At 42.5% G+C, this 20,546-nt stretch overlaps 1 protein-coding gene across 3 annotated transcripts in view; it reads right to left on the bottom strand.

Annotated features, from left to right (window-relative positions):
• LOC107372556 (adhesion G protein-coupled receptor A1) overlaps window positions 1–20,546 on the bottom strand; it is a 115,852-nt gene that overhangs the window by 62,522 nt on the left and 32,784 nt on the right. For all 3 annotated transcript variants that reach the window (XM_054732682.2, XM_054732680.2, XM_054732681.2), the window contains one exon: window positions 10,389–10,516. In XM_054732682.2, coding sequence (XP_054588657.2) covers window positions 10,389–10,516 — 128 coding nt within the window. The remainder of the gene's footprint in view (window positions 1–10,388; window positions 10,517–20,546) is intronic.

Below are 20,546 nucleotides of genomic sequence, written 5' to 3'. Positions count from 1 at the left end.
AAAACAACTAAACCTAAATATTTCTAAAAATATGAAGAAGTTTGAATGAAAAGTTTACATTTTTGTCATGCTTTTTTATTATTATCATTATTATTGTTAAAATACTATATTATTATTGTTAATATTATTATTATTATTATTATTATTATTATTATTATTATTATTATTACTATTATTGTTAAAATTATTAATAGTATTATTATTGTTATTATTATTATTATTAACATTATTGTTATTATTATTACTATTATTGTCAAAATTATTATTATTATTATTATTACTATTATTTATTATTGTTAACATTGTTCTTGTTGTTGTTATTATTGTTACCATTGTTGCCTAATCATAAATCAAAACCCACTGCTCCAGATATATAAACATGTCGAGGAGAAGCCTTCATCGCTCCTTTCTGGGATTGGATGTCGTTGCTTTTGGAAGCATCGAGAGGAGCCAGTTGAGGCGGCTCGGGCATCTGGTCAGGATGCCTCCTGGACACCTCCCTGGTGAGGTTTTCTGGGCACGTCCAACCGGGAGGAGGCCTAAAGGAAGACCCAGGACACTGTGGAGGGACTATGTCTCTCACCTAGCCAGGGAACGCCTTGGGATTCCCCCGGAGGAGCTGGCCCAAGTGGCTGGGGGGAGAGAAGTCTGGGCCTCTCGCCTTTGGCTGCTGTCCCCGTGACCCGACTCCGGATAAGCGGATGAAAATGGATGGATGAACTGATGGATGGATGGATGGATGGATGGATGCTTTTGGAAGTTAAAGGATGAAGTGACCTTCGTCTTTTTGATGATTCAGGAGAAAGTCTTTAGGAGGTGCACACCTCTGCAAGTATAAATGATTCACAGTTGCAGTAGGAAACATTGAATTTACTTCCTGCCAGAAACCATTAAATATGTCCAGCAAAGTCCATCTATGCATGATTTTCATAATGTTTTACGTATATTTAACCTTCCCACACAACCTGTTCACACATACAGTATAAATAAATCTAACGGAGTATGAGACACATCACTTCCTAGGTTATGAGGTTAGGGTTATGGCATTAACGTTGGCAAGATAAAGGTGAAGTGTCGGTTTGGTGAAATCAGTGAGGATCAGAACTTTCGTGCTTCCCCTCCAGATGTATGAGGATGAGCTAACCGGGTCAGACTACCGTATTTTCCGGACTATAAGCCGCTACTTTTTCCCCACGCTTTGAACCATGCAGCTTATAATGAGGTGCGGCTTTAGTCAACCAGAAAGGACGGATGCTGGAAAGTCTAATGAAGGAATGGTTAAAGGAGTGCTACGGAAAGTGCCCAGGAGGATTTTTTTCACAGTAAAACGGCGCTGCTTGTTTTCCCAGCTTCACCCCGGGATGATGACAGCAACACGGACAGCGACACTGACATCGCCACAGAAAAGGTATGTGACGAAGCTCTTCTGAGGCTGTTCAACTCCGACACTGAAGAAGATGACTTCAGTGGTTTCAGTGCGCAGGAGGACGATTAATAAACTAATCAATGACTTTTCTGTTTTGTTTGATACTGATCAGTTCAGTTATGTTCAGTTAAACTACATTTTCAATTCAGTAGATATCTGCGGCTTTTAGCCCGGTGCGGCTTATTTTGAGGTGCGCTCTATAGTCCGGAAATTACGGTACATGTTGGACTGGGGGGATCACAGACAAATTGATCTATTAATTATTTTCCTGTTTCAGCTACCCTCTCTTTATCTCTATCCCCATTTAAAATCATATTACCCTGCACTGAAAATCTTCACTCCCCAAAATGGAGGAGCACGTGAGCCAACTGTAGATGAGGCAGCTGCTGAGCACTGAGCCTTGAGGTGTGTCTGGAGCAGCATTTCACTGCTTTATGCAGGGGTGGGGGTGGTTGGTAACGCTGCTGCTGTACAGGTCCAGGTGCTGAACCCCATCCGGCCGAAGGGGCCATAAATCAGGATGGCTGTCGGGCTGCCCGGAAGGGTTTTCATAGGTTCTGCTGTGGGCTTTCATTGGGTCAAGTACATTAACCTGGCAGACCTCCATTTCCCACTCCCTGGAGGATTTGGGGGATAACTGCCCTGACGCTGCAGCTGCTTTCTCACTCCTCACCAATAGCTCAGACAAATGTCGGGGGCTAATAAAGTCATGGCGGGTGTAATTTTGTACATTTAGCCAAGTCAACAGAGCTGCTGATGTCCCATAAAGCAGAGGCTGCAGCAGCATGTGCTGCATATCTACTCTGGTAGGAGGGAGTCATGCAGCATGGTGTAGCAACACATTCTCATAAGAAATGTAAACATTCACAAACACACAAACAATGGGAAAAGATTCTCTGACCCAGCCAGGATGCTGGAGGTCCCTTATCACCTCCAGCATAATCAACATCAGTCTGTCAGAACCGGGACGCGGTTCCTTCACCTCCATCACCTCAGATCCAGGTGTGGTCCGTAGCATAAACAAACACCGTGTTGTGTCTCTGACATCCAATAAAGACATTCTGAGTTTCAGGTACATCCTGAGAGTCTGCTGAAGACAACCAAGCAGGTCGCCCACCTTTTGGGTGGAGGTCTGTCAACACCAACAAACCGTTAAATGTCAAATAGAAGAGAGATTTTTCATTTGGGTTCAGCGGGTTGGCAACAGCTTAACGGATGTAACCATGAAGCTGTCGACTTTCAACTGCTGCAGATCAACAAACAAAAATGGCTTCCCCTCACTGGGTTGACCGGTGTCATAAAAACACCTCGTGATGGAATGATCTCTTCTCGAAATCTGGATGAACGGAAATGCGTTCCTTTCAGGAAAAGCTCGGTCCTTAAATTCAACGACTGTTGTTATGCAAATCATGTCAACTGGGTCAAAGACTTGGGTCTAAATGAACGAACGCTGCTGTGAACGTTCATGATTTCATTCCTCAGATGAAATCACAAACGGGATTATCTGGCAGCAGCAGATTTACGCCTCCACACAGATTACCGCTATCACGGAGGGGACCGTTTGACTCTCGGCTCCAGAGCTTCCCGGCTCGGATCCTGTCAGTCAGCTGGAGTGATGCTACACCATTCAAGTGTTACTAAACACAGATGCGTTTGAGTGCCTAGCAGGAGGTGTTGGTAATGTGAGCGCTGCTGAAAGACAAAGCCTGTGAGCCAAAAACACAACAACCAATAAGATGAGCAGGTTTTCACTCTAAATGTAACCAATAAAGATTTAATCCAAAGGGTAAACATGGCAAATGTCCTGTATTAATACAGCACCTCAGCCCCCCAAGGGGCTTTACACAGTCATTAACACGCTTCCCCCTACTTTATTTTGGATGCTGCAACCATGAGAATACTGAGAATACTCTAACCGTTTTACAAACAATGCAAAATCTGTTTAAATAAAACTAACTAACCAGAAAACCTCTCCTCGTGTCACGTTGTGGGAAGGATGTTGGAAACCAAATTGCAGAAAACCCAGGATGACACGAGGCAGGAGATGATGTAAAATAAAATCCTTTATTTTAAGGTGAACCAAAAACCATGTAAATCCAAAGGGGTGGGGAGCCAAAATCCAAAAACGTTCATAATCCAAAAACTAGTGATCCAAATCTGAGACACAAGAAGTACAAGTAAAACTAGAGATGAGGAACTAGAGACTGACAGAATACTCACACTGACAGCAAACAATGGACCGACAAACACAGAGTGACAAGACAAGGCTTATAAACAGGAGGGAGGTAATCAGGGAAACAGGTGACAGGTGAGAGGAGTGTGAGCTGAGGAGAAACTGGTGGAATCATTTAACAAAATGGGAAGGGAAGGAACTTGACCAGAGGGCAGATAAACACTAACACAAAACTAAACCTAAAGCCTGAGGGCCAAAAACAAACAACTAATAACCAGACGGATGAGGAGGACTAAATAAAGATTGATTAGGAATGGGGAATGATTAGAAGGACACCTGGGGAAGTCTACAGAGGGCTTGAGGTAAAACAGAAATGCAGACAATGGACACATGAGGGTGCTAAGAGAACACAAAAGGAGAACCTGGAGTGGGAACTGGAGGAGCTGGGCAACAAAGGGACACAGAACATGACACCTCGCAGAAACATAAAATAATGAGGATTTATCACAGAGAAATAAAATGCTGATCTGATGGTTTTATGACTAACTCACCTCAGCAACATTACCAAAAGGCTAAAACTCACCCCACCGTTTCCCCAGAGTCAGAACCTTCTAACGTATCATGAGCAGTGTTCGTTTTCAAAAGACATTTTATTTTAGTCACAATTTAGTTGTCCAATTTGTTTGAGTTTTGGATTTATTTTAGTCGACTAGAATAAATTTCTTCTGATGCAGTTTTTTCAACAGGGAACGTAAACTACACCTGAAACTGTTAAGACACATGGCAAACTCTCATTTCACACTTTGGATCAATAAAACTCTACATGTATAATTGTTTTAATAACAAACTTCATAGAAAATACCAAAATGAACACCCAAAGCTGGAAATATCGGTGCAGCAGCGCCACAAGACGGTTAGTCGACCAGGCTGGTTTGGTTTGGCTCCAGCGACCCACTCCTCTCCCTTTAATTAATGTAGGAGCCAATCATGCTATTGTTTCTTTGTATGGGTGTAGTTTTGGTTTGGCTCATATGGGGTCACTGCTGTTAACTCTGTTGGGTATGCTACATAAGGAAGTGCTTCACTGTTGATGCTGCTGCTAACCCAAAAGAGCTTATGGCGCTCGACCGCGGTGGCGGGTGTGTGTGAACGCAATATTAAATCCATCAAAGAACATCAGAACAATGGCGTTCAGACAGTTAATTCAGACCAAATTATCACCATGATAACATGGACATCAGCAAGCATGTCCACCAGGTATCTCCAGGCCAAACACCTCAGTAGCCATAAGCTTCTTTAACATTTAGCATGATGAGCTTCACCGTTATGACATGTGTTGTCCCACCCGTGTGTGAGTAGCATGTGAACCCGGTGACCCCGCCAGCACCATAGACCGGTAGGGATCCGGACCGTTTTAGGTTCTGGAATCAGCTCTGGTGTAAAGTGAAATCTGGCAACATGAACAGCAGCATGGAGACTGTTAGTTAACAATCATATGTAGCTACAGCTTTTGTAAGTACTGCTCTCTGTGAGCCCTGCCAGGTTTGCTAAAACATTCCCACAAGTGAACTGGCCTTGAACCAGTACAAACCAGACCAAACCGGTAAAAAAAAACCCTCAGTCTTCATTCATTACTCCTGTAATTCATTGTTGCGGTCCTCCACGGTGGACCCACGTGGGTCAATGGATGCCGTTATCTTCAATTTTGGCTTTGTTATCATCCACAAAAATGTATTTGTCACCAGAAAACCAAAGTGTTCTGACAATGGCATTAACACTGGTAGTAACAATCTGAGATGGTGCTGCTTGAATACCAGGCTCCACAGCAGATGGACACGTAGGAAGAGACAGATGTCACGGTACAAAACGCCAAGAGCTATATCTCTGTTCTTGTTTCCACATGACAGACGAGAAGTGAAGGCAGCCTCCTTTTTGTATCTTTTAGGAATCCACTGGAAATACCAAAACACAGTCATGAACGTATGTGTGAGGTTTTCATCGTCTCAGCTTCCCAGCTGTCTGAAGCTTCTGAATAATGCCGTCATCCAGGGGCACCGTAAAGCGGTGAAAGATTAGGGAGATTCCAAGGGCCCACGGCTGTCAGGGGCCCAAAAATGTTTCAGAGTTAAATAAAAAAAAAAAAAAGTATTTTTTCTCATTTAAGACATTAAACAATATTTTAGTCTTTATGAAATTAAATTTATTCAGAGGTCCCTACTTTATTTTGGCTAATTAATTTGACCACCCCCCCTCCCCCCCACCCCCAACGGCATAAAATGGTACAGTCCACCTGGCCGGGGGGTGGGGGGGGGGCACGTAGCAGGCAAGGCTAGTCACGCAGCAGTCAGACAGCAGAGTGTGCCAAGCCTGCAGTAAAAAATATGTCTGCAAAAACAAAGTCTGGGTCACAGAAAAGGAAAGAAAGAAAGGAGAAAGAGGACAGGGCATCAGTATGTCACACAATTTTTCTCAAAGAAAGGTGGGTTTAGTTAGTGAGTGGTTAAGTTCAACCTGTTTGCTAGCTCTGATATCCACAGTGAGAGGAACTATGTTTCATCTAATTATGGTAAATGGGTTGTTGTTCTTGTCCCTACCAGAATCAGCAGCTGATGATATGTCAGCAACAGAGCCCTGCACTGAAGCCCTAGGCCCGCGGGTCGGCCCAGCCAACGACTGTGTAATTATCTCGGACACAGGCCGGGCCGGGCGCCTTTATTCTTAATCAAATTCATAAAAAAACTGAAACACTTGAACGCAGCAGCACCTGCCTGCTTCTCACGCACCGATAGCTCAGTTAAGGTCTGTGTGGTTTATAAATGCGCCTATGTAAACGAATTCTAAAACTGCTGATTGAAACATGTGCCCCTTTTCTAATATGCCATTTTATGTCCACTTTGATATGTCAGAAACCATTCGTTTGTTCTCATGAAAACGGCAGCATTCTCTTTTTCTGTGAATAAATTCGCTCTGCAGTTTAAAAAATAGAGCATTCATTGCTGGTTTTTTTTCTAACTGCAGAGCGCATTTTCAGAGCGGCAGATTAAATTTACAAACGCTTTATTAATTGGGAACGTTAATTTAATCTGCCGCTCTGAAAATGCGCTCGCAGTTAGAAAATTAGAATGCTGCTTTTTTTTCTAATTGCACAAGAGCGCATTTTCAGAGCAGATTAAATTTACAAACGCATCCAATTAATATAGTGTTCGTAAATTTCATCTGCCGCTCGAAAAATACTCTCTGTTAGAAAAAAAGCTGCATGAATGCAGTTTCTCTTTCTTTCTTTTTTTTTTTTTTTTTTTTTTTTACTGCAGAACGCTTCCCACAGATAATTAGAAGGCTGAGCATTCTATCACGCTAAAACATTATGAAAGGTTAAAAAAGAAGTCGGGCTCGGGCTCGGGTCGGACCAGAGAATCCTGAAAACCTTCTCGGACCGGGTCGCACACGGGCTCAGATTTTAGGCCCGTGCAGGGCTCTAGTCAGCAGGTGTCCCCTCACAACCCAATGAACCTCAACAAGGTGAGCAATGTAGCATGTTAGCTAGCAGCCTCATTTAAGGGGGTCTGTGGGAATCACTTAAGGCTCTCTTCTCTGTCAGTACTATTACAAAGGAATATAAAAAGGCTATTTTTGGTGATAAACACATTGTTTTTCCACATAATGATAATTATATATATATTAATCAGTAAAAATGTATAGATGGTTTTGGATGCTGGGCAGGTTGAAGTATTGTTATTTAGTCTGTTAATGTAACATAAATTACTGTGATATTATTACTGTGAAGCACCTTTTTGAAGGCACCGTACAAGAAAAAAAACCTCTTCATCTACTAAATACCTTGAAATGAAATGTTTTGAATCTGACTGAATTATGGGAGGTTTTACAAGACGTAATTTGTTTATGTAGCTTTTTAATTATATCACTGTAAATAATAAATTTTGCTGTGTACAATCAAGGCTGAATATATTTGCAGCTGTTTTTTTGTTGTTGAGAAAAATGGGGTTCTAGAGACTTATATACGTATTCATCCAAAGTTGTCCAACTTTAAAATTTTATGTAAACCTAACTGACTCCGGATTGATGTGCTTATTCATTTTGTGTCTATGATGAAGCCATGGAGACTTAATAAAGAAGTCACCTTGTGAGCAGTGAATCCTTAATTTTTGTCAGTCATACAGAAATACTTGATTTCAAGAGGAAAGACAGCTGAAAAGGAAGTTATGTAAAGCTTTGACACAACATGGAAATTTAATTAGATATCCAAATTTGAATTTTATCATCAAATAAAATCTTAGAATAAATACACAAATTTTAAGGGAGTAACAGGGAAAAGGAGATTAACACCTTTCAGCATGTGCATTTCCTGCTTTTTCCAGCAGTGATATTGCTAATTCTGTTGAAGGAAATTTACTGTTTAATGTGAGACAACTAGTGAAAATGATATGTAAATAAGTAAGAATGCATGTAGACCTACATAATTAAGCAAAACTGAAACACCAGTGTTGGGAACGTTACTTTAAAAAAGTAATTAGTTATAGTTACTGATTACTTTGTCAAAAAAGTAACTCAGTTACTAACTGAGTTACAAGATCATAAAAGTAACTAATTACCAACAAAAGTAACTACTTAGTTACTTTTTTCATTAAAGAATGCAAGAATTACTACAATAGTAAAATATAAATGACTAATGACTGAACATAATAAAATGTATGTCCAAATGTTCTATATAAACCTGAATAATTTAAACAAATAAGCACTTAACAGGAGGAACTACTAATAGGAACATTACACTAATCTAGACTATGAAAAGGTCACTGTGTGATATTTAACAAAAACCCAATCAGCTAAAATTTAAAATTGCAAATAGAAACACCTGTAAAGTTCCCCGAGCCTTTAAATGGTCTCTCAGTCTAGTTAAATTACAGAAATAAATGTAATTTTGCACAGCATTCTAATTTTTACAGCTTCACATAATTGTGTCTTTTTTAGCATTTCTGTTGCTGGTAATCTAGTAATGGTTAAATAAATAAATAAATATCCTTTAAAATGACAATAGAAGAGGCACAAGCCTGATGGAGGACTTACATTTACTAACTTGGGTCAGACCCAACCACAGAAGAGCTGAAGCTGGGCGGTAAACACACACAGGTAGTTCTAATAACACCTGAGCTCCATGACGTCTGAGACTGATGCATCAGCGTTACAGCGGGACTAAAGACATGATCAGAAACAGGTTACAGCTGGATGATCTAGGAAGGTAGAAGATCAGGACGTCTGAGCGGTGAACAGGTGAGCGGACCTTCGGGACGTCCCGCTGTCACGCTAAGGGCACGGCTGCAGACCCGCAGATTCGCTGCTGCAGCAACAAATCTGCGGGGGGTCTGCAGCCGTAGATATTCATCACGTCTTCCTCGTTCTTCACGGCCGTGATGCTCTTAAACATCTGCCTCTTTAGCTCCTGATCAGCTGATGACAGCTTCAACACACCGCGCTGCTTAACGCACACATTTTCTTACCAGTAACAGGAACAACGTTTTGATAAAAGAAGACGTAATTAATTAGTTTGCTTGTTACAGAAAGACATATTTTTTTATTAACGCGGTTATTTTAAATGGAGTTATTCCCGTTGTGTCTACAGAATGCAGTGACTGAGACCGTGAGGGTCTCCGCCCACCCGGCCTATCATCATCGTGTTTGTAAGTGTGTTACCGACACCTCTCTCTCCCTGGCTGCAGCTGAAGTGTGGCGGTCGGAAAGCCTCACACTGCTGCTCAACGTTCGACAAGCACATAGTAACGCACAGCGTTCCGTCCCCAGTAATGGTAACGGCGTTGCAACGGCGGGAAAAGTAATTAATTAGATTATTCCGTTACCTATAAAAGAACGCCGTTAGAAACGCCGTTATACTTAAACGGTGTTACTCCCAACACTGTGAAACACTAATATAAAGTATACATATTATATTTTTTCTCCCTTCAAATCTGGGAGGGTGGAACCCCAGCTCCAGCTATGGATGAGCCCCCAGGGGGCCCAACTTGATATTTTTCATGGGGCCCAAAATCTCTGGCAGCCCCCCTGCCGCCATCAGTGTTCTGTGGCAAAAGAGTCCAAAACATACATGAAGGTGGCAAAAGATGAGAAATCAACAGCTTGCATCAGTCCAGATGTGGAGGTAAAGCTAGTAGCTGAGGCCTAGTCCACACGTAGCCGGGTTTTTTTTAAAAACGAATATCTGCCCCTCCAAAAACTTGCATCCACACCACCTCGTTTAAAAAAAACTCTGTCCACACGTACCCCGATAAATATGTTAAGGACATGCCAGACCTGTAGGCGGCAGTACTTCCCCCGTTCTTAACCTCATCCTTCGTCTGTGGTCTTCCGCAAGGAGCAGTAATTCCGCTTGCAAAAACAAACAAGCAAAAAGCGCTTGGACAATTGATAAAGCGAGCGCAGCTCTGAGGGCATCCATGCTGTCGGCTAGTGTAAACACAGGTCGCACACGTGATGTCAGCATTTTTTTGTCGTGGAAAGTGACGTTGCGGACCTAAAAACTCCGGTTTTGTCTGTCCACACGCAGACACCCAAAACTTTGGCCGGAGTTTTTAAAAAGATCCGTTTTCGTGTGAAAAAACTGTTTTCGTGTGGATGACAGGCCAAAACGTAGACAAATATCTACGTTTTGGCAGATCCCCGGCTACGTGTGGACAGGGCCTAAGACTAAAGTGAATGCTTACCAGAAAGCTGATGAGGATGAAAGCTTAAGCACATCAGTGTGAGAGTCCATCTTACCTGTGATGCACTATGTAGGTGATGATGGAGGCGAAGAGGCAGAGCAACATGACAGCTGTGCAGGCATACACGACCGGATGCAGAAACTCCCCAGGGTACGGGGGGAAAGACAGCCCCTTCTTCAGATCCTGCAGGTGTGACGGAGACAAAAGGGACCTTAAATACAAAAAATGGTTATCATGAAGTGTCACCGTGTTTCTAATAGTCAGAATAATATCCACAATAAGAAAAACACAAATCTATGTTGAAACATTGTCTGAATTACTGGTCAGAGAAACCATCTTCTAAGGTCTCCAGGCCTTTCTGAGCATTTAGGTGCAGCAACAATACTGCAAGCATAAAAAGCACCACAAAGTGAATAAAAGTCTAGGAAAACGAAAACATGAAGCTATGTGATAATGTTGTATAGCGACTTTCAGAGTCAGGGGATTCAAAGCACTTTGCACTACAAAGTATCATTCACCCATTCACACACTGGTGGTGATGAGCTACGACGTAGCCACAGATGCCTTGGGTCGCACGGACAGAGGCGAGGCTGCCGAGCACAGGCGCCACCGGTCTCTCCACCACCAGCAGGAAAGGTGGGTTAAGTGTCTTGCCCAAGGACACAACAGCTATTTAATTGGCTTTCTAGCACAGAAGTAATTTTGGTAACTTGTTAGTCTGTTATCAACACCAGTCTCAGATCATTTCTCAGCCTCTGTAGAATAAATGGTGACCGTCACACCTAGAGCCTGAGGGTCTGCTATGTGCAGGAACAGGTGGACCATCAGTCAGGAGTGATGTTATCATTTAGGCTTCATCAAGCTGATGAACAAGCAACAAGGAGGAGCTCATCTCCATGACCACACCATCTCAGTGTGACGTTGTGATCCAAACTTGCTGTCTGGCTCTATCATCGTCTCAGACAGCAGCCCAGCAGGATGTTTGTCTGGCTGGTAAGTCTGGACCTGTGAGCGATCTTGGCCTTATAAAAAACATGCAGGTTTAAGCAGCTTTTCAGAGTTTTCATTCAATGTTTTCCACAACAGAATGACAGTAAAATTACCAGTAAAAGTTTTTAGATCTATTTATGTTTGTTTTAAATTAATTTTCCACTAAAATCAGCATCTCATTGAAAAAATATCCATATTTGTTGCTATTTATTTCATAATTCAGAAACAATTTTTTTTTAAACATAACATGTCTCTTCTAATTTTAGGTGAAAAAATAAACATCAGATTTAATCTGTAAAAAATTCAGATCTAATCTAATAACGGTTTTTTAGAGTTACTTTTTGGCTCAGATGTCTGAAAATAAGTGATGAAAGCTTCCATTTATTCTCATTATTTCTTCACTGTGCTTTAAGGGCTCAGCATGTAGCAGGTATCTGAAACCGCAGCACCATGTCTGTGTTACGCCTGGGACACACCGGCCGCGGAAGCGCCGCGGAAGCGCCGCGAAGCGCTGCGAAAATGGGACCGCCTTCATTCGGCGCCCTTGTTAAGCTATTCTATAGACCACATGGGCCGCCGAAGCGCAGCGAATCGCCTCGCGCCGGCGCTCCAGCCCGCGCCGTGCAGCGATCATTTCGGTGTCGGCTCTATTTTTTTCGCGAGCCGCGGTGAATCGCGTCAATTCTGGCAGGAAGTCAAACCTAGACATAAGAGGCAGGCCAGTAAAGTTAACAAAATAAAGCATTTCAAAATAAAATTCCGCAATAGTCAAATGTGTTCGTAATCAGACACTGCAGAAAAAACACACGAACACGCACACACATACACACACATCGAACATGTGTGCGTGTGTGACCACGTGAAGGGGGGTGTGGTTTTGGGTGTCTTTTCACCGGAGCAAACAGGACAGAGAGGCAGAAAGTCTGAGGCAAGCAGTTAGGATGGATGACTTTAAATTAATTATGGAAGTTGAGAAACACAAGGAGCTGTACGACCCCCGAAAAACATGATTATTTACGTACCCATTTAGGAAGAAACTGCTAGGATACAGCTGCAGATTTGGAGCGGGTTCCAAGAGATTCAACTGGCAGAAACTGATACCATAGGTTCACACACACACACACACACACACACACACACACACACACACACACACACACACACACACACACACACACACACACACACACACACACACACACACACACACACTCAAACGTAGAGGAAAAGAGCTGAGAAGAGGCAGAAAGGAAATGGAGGACACCAAGTGTTTAAAAGAAAATCTACAGCTGAGCCGAGGCGCGCCTCGACTGGGGCGTGTCTGATCTGAACTGAGGAGCGGCGAGCAGCGGCCGAATTTCATGAGCGATTCGCTTCTCGGCGCTTCGCGGCGCTTCCGCGGCCGGTGTGTCCCCGCCTTTTGAACCTCCATTGTGTTTATCATGGACCTGTCTAATTACTGGAAAACCTGCTTTTGACCTCTTCATATCAGACTCCGCACTGAGACATGAAGAATGACTCAGAAACAACAAGAATACCTCTGAACACATTTAATTCACAAGTTTACTGCATTTTCTCCTCCGTACTTGCTCACGCTTGTTTTGGTGGTTTGGGCGCCCTCCACACACATTCCAGATCTGCGATAAAGGCCCACCTCCATTTGATTGACAGCAACAGGCAGATTTCTCCACAGTTTCTTCAGTCAGATTGAAACTTGAAACGGGAAACTGTCAATAATGCAGGACATCAGTCTCAATTTGCGCGACACGTGAAAAGTGATGAAAATGCGGGACTGTCCCGCACAAAGCAGGACATCTGGTCACCCTAGCCTTAAGTGAGCATTAAAAGCCTGCCTGACTAACAGTAGTAGCGTTGGAAGGCAGGACACTGGAATGACGACTTAGTGCCCTAGACCTGGATTCAAACCACCCACCTTGGGGCTTCCAGTCCTACACAGATGTTCCTGTACACGATGCCAGTCACTTGGTTGTGGTGTTCCATGTCCGCTTTCCCTGCCAGCATCTTACACCCTGCAGTTATGGTGGACTGTCTCAGGGGCCTCTTTGCATAGCCTACACCTTGGGTCTTGTCTGTTGTGGTAGATCTTGGTCTCTGTTGCTCTGGTGTTCAGGGCCTGTTCCTGTGCAGCCACGATGAGTCTCTGTGCTGTCCTTCAGACCAGCTCTTTCTAGACATTGGTAGGAGTTCTTGATGTCAACCGCTTCAGTTATCTGTCGGTGGTACATCCCATGTAGGGGCTTGTCCTCCCACCATGGTATTTCCTCTCCTCTGTTCGCCATTGTCTGAGACATATACTGAGCATGCCATCTATTAGGGCCTTGTCCTTGATGTACTTATGGATCTTGGATGTTTCATCTTGGACAGTGGCTCTCACACACTCTCTTCCTTACAGCTAGTGTACAGTCTCAGGGTGCTGGATTTGGGATGGAACCGTCCATGCATGGTTAGGAGCTTCTGTATCTTAATATCTGCAGCCTGTATTTCTTCCTTTGACCTGGTGGTGTGGATCAGTGAGTCGATGTCTCTCTCGCTCTTGGCGTACAGTTCAATGTCATCTATGTAGAGCAGGTGGCTGCTTGTGGTTCCATTCTTGAGTCGGTATCTGTAGCCAGCCTTGTTGATTATTTGGCTGAAGGGGTTCAGACCTATGCAGAACAGCAGTGAGGACAGGGCGTCTCCTTGGTATATATCACATTTGATGGAGACTTGTGCAATTGGCCTCAAGGGTGGATTCCCTCAGCCCCATTGAGTTTGCAATGAAGGCTCTCAGAGTCCTGTTGATGTTGTACATCTTCAAGCATTCAATGATCCATGAGTGCAGCATTGAGTCATAGGCTTTCTTGTAATCAATCCAGGCCGTACACAGGGTGGTGTGCCAGGTCTATTGGAAGCTGGTATTTGGCTCCTCTGGTATCCCTGCCAATGTCCTTCAGTGCTGTGCTCATGTATAGGTTCATGTGCCCACGTATGTTAGTCGCTATGATAAGTAAGTAAAGTAAATTTTATGATAACACGGTACAATAAGGGTCATTTTATTAATGTTAGTGCATTTTCAAGCATTGATAAACCATTACATAAAGTGTTAACCCTTCTACTGCAGTTGTGTCGGCGCCGGAGCAAAATGGCTTCCATATTTTGAACTACTGTGACTTTTCAACCGTTTACACAATCAACAAAATTCCAACGGATTCTGAACGCTGAGGCTCTACACTTTCCAGTGGTATACAACACATTACGGTAATTAGCGATGGGTACCGAATTCGGTACTTTTTAAGGTACCGACCAAATTCCACAGTACCAACTGAGCACCGATTCACGTCATTTGAAATGGTGCCTCGTTTCGGTACCCGTCCTTCATAACGAGAACTTGCCTAGACAGCTGTGCATGCGCAAGAGCGTTATGTCATTGGTCGCGTGAGCCAGTTGTAAACAGAGCAGCATGGTAGAAAGAACGCACGCTAAAGCTTGGGTCCATTTCACTAAATGTGATGGGTAACTGGGTGAAGATGAAACCAGCAACAACGATCAAAGTGAGACATCCTCATCTTAATCTGCTCCAGTAGGTAAAGAAAATGTCTAAGATAATGTTAGCTTGATATGTTAGCTTCCGTTTCGCTAATGGTGCGTTCGCTTTCTCCTCGGAACTCCGAATTTCCGACTAGAAGAACATGAACGCGCTCTAAAGTTTGGCTTCACTTTACTAAATGCGATTGGTGATTGGGTCAAGATGAAACCAGTGACAACGATCTAAGTGTGAGGCATCATCATTTTAATCTGCTCCAGCAGCTAAATAAACTGTTTAAGATAACATTAGCTTGATATGTTAGCTTCCATTGCCACCTTTGTTATTAACTAATGGTGTGTTCGCTTTCTCCTCGGAAATTCTAACCTCCCAGTAGGAAAAATCAAATGAAAAAAGACGGCAAAAGGAATGAAGATACACAGTAAATTTAGTTCACAGTAAAGATGTTTGCTTCAGTTTAATTATCAGCTTATAAAACTACAAGGACGATGTTAAAATACAAACAGTTGTATGTTATTTATCGTGATATTTATCAAATATAGTTATATATTGAGAAAAATATATATTTTATTATAAAAGAGAATTAAAATATTAAACACTCAAAAGTGTCTAAAATTGGTACCGTTAAGTACCGGTATCGATTCGCAGGTACTGGGAATTAGTACTGAATCAATTCAAATGTCAAAGGTACCCATCCCTGTAATGTTACGCAAGTCCCTGCCCAAGAACCAGGAAATGATCACACTTCCTCGAGGAGCGTATTTTCTACTTCTATCTCTCCTACTTAAATAAATAATAAATCTTTTCGGTAAATATCACTTTCTGTTTGTATATAGTAATTTTAGGATATATTGAGTCATTTTTGATATTGTTTTGCCGTGTTTGTATTCGTTTTACCACCCGTAGTCTGTTTTTTTCAGCTGCGTTTTTCATGAAGGCTTTTTATTATTTTATGTTAGAGTCGTTTTTCTAAATAATGAAAGAAATCAGGAAATCTTCCAGAACGAGGAAATTTCCCTCAAGATCTGAGCCCACCTCGTTTTTCCGTCACAAACGCAGTATCTCTGCACTAAATATTTTTCACTAAACACGTTCCAGTTTTTGTTGTCCAGTATTTCTGCTAATACTATTACTATACAGTACTATTATACTACTTCTGCTACTTCCAGGAAAACAAAACCTCCATGTACATCCGTGGTTGAGGATTCAGGTGTGGATGATTTCCCATCACAGTTGCAGTGAGTTTATGTACAGTTCAAATATATTTCTAGCTTTAGTTCTGTATTTTATTTTATTTTATTCAGTTTTCATTTTCTAGTATTCACTGCTTGAATAAATGTTATATAATTTGATATATTTTTAATTTGAGAGATTCTTCTGATGAAGAGTCATCCACCATCACCAGCAACAGGCAATGTCAGAGACAAGATCTTGCTGGAGATGCTCCACATCTTCTGGACTCCTGGACCAAGTCAGACCCAGGTACCGTCAACCCATGCCACCCAGATTTATCCCAGAAGAACCCCTGGCTATCAGCTACCCCTCAGGGATGAAACAGGTACACTCAGTGCAAAAATACACACTCCCTGGTGTCATGTTCTGTGTCCTTTTGGTCCCCAGCCCCCTCCAGGTCTCTCTCATGTTTCTCCGAGTCACTCCACTGTAGTTTTCTATAGGTTCTGATTTTCACTTCATTAGTCTCCTTTAGTGTGTGTGTTTCCTTCTCCACTTAGATCATTCGTTTACTTATTTTTAGATTACCCTGTGTCTTTGTTCTACGGTGTTTAAGTTTAGTTTAGGTTAGTCTAGTAGCTTTTGTTTTACAGGATTTAGATATGGGTTTCTCCCCTGCTTGTTTCTGCTCCTCCTCTCAGTTCATTAGTGTCAGCTGTGCCCATTTTCCCTAATCACCCAGCCCCTGTGTGTATAACCCCGTCTTGTCTCTCAGTGTGCGTCAGCCCATTGCCTTTGTCAGCGTTGTTTTGTCCCCCTTGTGGAACACTAGGTTTCTGCTAATAAGTGAGCTTTTGGTTTCTGTCTTTATGAGTTTTAGTTTTCAGGCTTAGCATCCTGCACCTTTTTTGAGCTTTGTGCTGCATCGTAAATAAAAGGATTTTTTCTTTTTACAACCGCTCCTGCCTCGAGTCGTTCTGGTGTTCTGCATTTTGGGTTCAAACCTCCTGCTCTCAACTTGACATCTGGATGAGCAAAGAGTGCAAGAAAGGGTTTTGTCTGCAGCAGGACACTAGGCTAGACCACAGCAGCTAAAACCGCCTGAACATTGACAGACAATATCACCTGAAACTCAGACACTGAAGGTTGTACATGTAAAAAATCTATACAAGGTTGTAATACATGTTAGGTTTGATTTCTTCTATTTCATATGTTTTATTCATGTACATTTGTATTTTCTATTCATACATTTCTGAAGAAAAATCAAATTTTTGTTTCTTCTGTTATTACATTATTGTTTTGGGTCATTTCAAACAAAATAAGTGCAAAATCTACAGATATCGATAAGCTTGTCCTGAAAATGAGGTAAATGTTTTTGTGCAGATAGGACCTTTTTGACAGATTTATTTAAAGATAAAGATAAACATGGCCTGGCAGACTTGAACAATGGCAGTACTAAAACTGCTCTTATGCATTACTAAACATATTATTTAATGCAATAGTAGGCAGTTAAGTCATGTCGGTTACTTAACCGAAGGGTCTGAAATTCATTTAGTAATGATTAATTATGGTTAAATAATGCTTAAGTAATGCTTAGGAATCTATTCAGCATTTAGGAAGTGTTTATGCATAGATAAATGTTTACACTTTACAATAAGGGTCATAATAGCTTATATATCTATATGCATGTGTGTGTGTGTGTGTGTGTGTGTGTGTGTGTGTGTGTGTGCTTTCCCCCTTCTTTTACTTTTTGAAACCAGATGAATTTGCGCAACATAACTAGAACAAACTGAACTGGATCAGTTGAAACTAGAACCAGGCATTAATGTAGACAGTCAGAAAGAAGAGGAGAGGGAGTGAAGTTAAAAGGCCTCCTCGGGGAAAACAGGAGTGGTTCTGAGAGTAAACAGCTTAAATGTACAGATCACTGATTTACAGGTGTTTACAAGGAAATATGAGGCAGAAATTCCTCCCCTGACTGATGATTTGAGGTCAGATCGTAATATGATCATTTGTTTACAGAAACAGCTGCACACATCAGGCTTTCAGTGTGAATCAGTGGCTGCGTTGTTAAAAACAAACACAGGCCTAAACACACACAGGAGACAGCTAATCATGGGGAGTGATGGCAGCTGAATAGCTTTGGTTGTGAGGGGGAAGTCAAACACTCTCGTGGGACGAAATGTCATAATCCTTGATTTTCTAAGGTAGATTCAGCTCGTCAGGAGTCTTCAAACATTCTTCAGCACAATAGATCAAACTAACCAGCCTGTATCTCTGTGCTGAGCGGATTTCTAAAGGGAAAACGGGACTATCTCAATGACATCATAACCCTTCATGCTCTGAACAAACACAGGAAATGAATGAAATGCTTTTTTAAGTCAGATTCCAACCAACTGCTCATTTAGAATATAACATCGCCATTATTGAGGTCATCGAGTGCTTTGTCTGATTTTTGTCTGGAGCAGATTTCAGCATTCACCATGCACTCTGCAGTTCCACAAATAATACAAAAGATCTAGTTGACCTTTGACCCTTTGTTGGAAACATGACCTTTTCTGAGCATGTTTGCACTCTGAAGCAGAACCTCAAACCCCGACAGAAACACTAAAACAAATAAATAAATGAGAAAGGCAGCCTCCAACAGAGCTGGAATGTTACGTGTTCAGATATCGGCCCTTTCTGAGCAGCGGCTAAAAGTAGGCCTTAGAAGATATCTGAGCATGTTGGAAAGTATCGATCTGGAGAAACAAAAGTCATCACTCTAGAAATGATTTTGGGGACCGTGCAAAAATCACTCCGAGGGCCACAAATGGTAGCCTGGCCTGCCGGACTCGTCCTCTGGTTAAGTCTGCACAGAGACAGAGTCGGTGGGGGCGGGACTAGGCAGCTCAAACATTACCAATCAGAAAAAAGACGGAAATGACGACTGTACCACGTGACGCTGTAGTTTTTTAGCTGCAGTTGAAAAAATGGTGTCTGGCGACAGCATAAACATCTTATTTTTAGAAGAAAGGCTTTTAGCGCTTCTACTTGTTGTTTTAAAGACATTCAAGTCATTTAGAACAGAGGAAATAACCGCAGCGAACTCCGCTTCAGTCGCCATGTTTATGACAAACTCGGCTTTATGGTGAGTGACGTACGCTGATCAGCACTGATTGGATCGTTAGAATGCTCAGGGGGTGGGGTTATTTGATTAGGAGAGTTCCCAGACCCTTTCTCTGTGCAGAATTAAACAGCGGAGGAGTCTGGCAGGCCAGGCTATGGAAACATGGCCCCTGGGCCACATGTTGGACTTGCCTTCTTCGAGGGTTGAAACAGACAACTGACTAAAACACAAGAGCACCTAGGCCCTAACCCAGCGGATGCTCTCTGGGTCTTTAGTTCTTACATAGATTTCATTTCATGAAGATCACGTATCCGAGCCTCTGCAGATAAAAACTCAGGCTGCTGCTTTATGTGACGATGTTCGTTAAACAACCCCTCAGCGTCTCGGTTCTGCTGCTGATGCAGAAACCAGTTTGAACTGTGATTGGTCCGTTTGCCTTCCCATTGTTGTTGTTTCTGTTTCACATCACTGATGCGCCTCCATTACTGCCTCTCACTGACATCATAAGGAGACTCTGCTGTTACGTTAGCGCGGAGGGCAGTTTATCTTTGCACTTTTTTGGACCAGCGCTGACATGTTAAGGCCAAACACGCCTCCATTGTCCTCAAGCGTTAGCAGCTAAAACACCCTCATCCCCTGTTTGTGTTGTAGCTACAACTTTAATCTAGGACGCTCCATCCTCGTGCCAAAATCAGATTACCAGAGTCAATTAAACTTGATCCATAATCTCCTACAGGCACAGTTTCTGCAGTTTTATCAGGCCTACAAATAAAAAGGGACACGCTGATCATCAAGCACTCACCAGCACCGTGTCGGAGTTTAACGCAACGATTGGTCAACATGATGAAGCACCTGTCCTAGAAAACACCTACAAGCAAGTTATTCCCAGATTCCTGAACACCTTGTGTGTTTTCTGAACTGATGCTGCTGAAAAACTCAAAAATCATTGCAGCAATCTTTCATGTACTACACTGGACACTCTAGCAAACCCTTTTCATATCGTTGCATGCAAGGATGCACAGACAGCGGGATGGGCAAAAATAACATTTCAATTCTCTGGCGAGCACGCCGCAGGCTCCCGACTCCCAGCTCTCATCCAGCAGCGTATTTTATCATCGTCGAGTGGCTGTGCCAACCCTGGAACAGAGCTGGAGTGAGTGTGCAAATCAAAGCCACTCCTGCTGGCCTGTTTGTATCATCTAACGCAGAGAGACAGGGCAGCAACCGCAAATACAGGCCAGAAACCAAGACATTCAGAAGAAGGGTCACACACCATTAACAGGTTATGAGCAGCACTGTGTTGCTGTCAGTCAGCGTTCCTAATCAGCCACTCAGTGGTGCTGCTCAATAAGAAACGTTCCTGCCAGGAATCAGAACCACATCCATCAAATCAGAGC

The sequence above is a fragment of the Nothobranchius furzeri genome, chromosome 12 (assembly GCF_043380555.1).
Source record: "Nothobranchius furzeri strain GRZ-AD chromosome 12, NfurGRZ-RIMD1, whole genome shotgun sequence".
Classification (NCBI taxonomy): Eukaryota; Metazoa; Chordata; class Actinopteri; order Cyprinodontiformes; family Nothobranchiidae; genus Nothobranchius; species Nothobranchius furzeri.
This window is presented reverse-complemented; position numbering and strand designations above follow the sequence as displayed.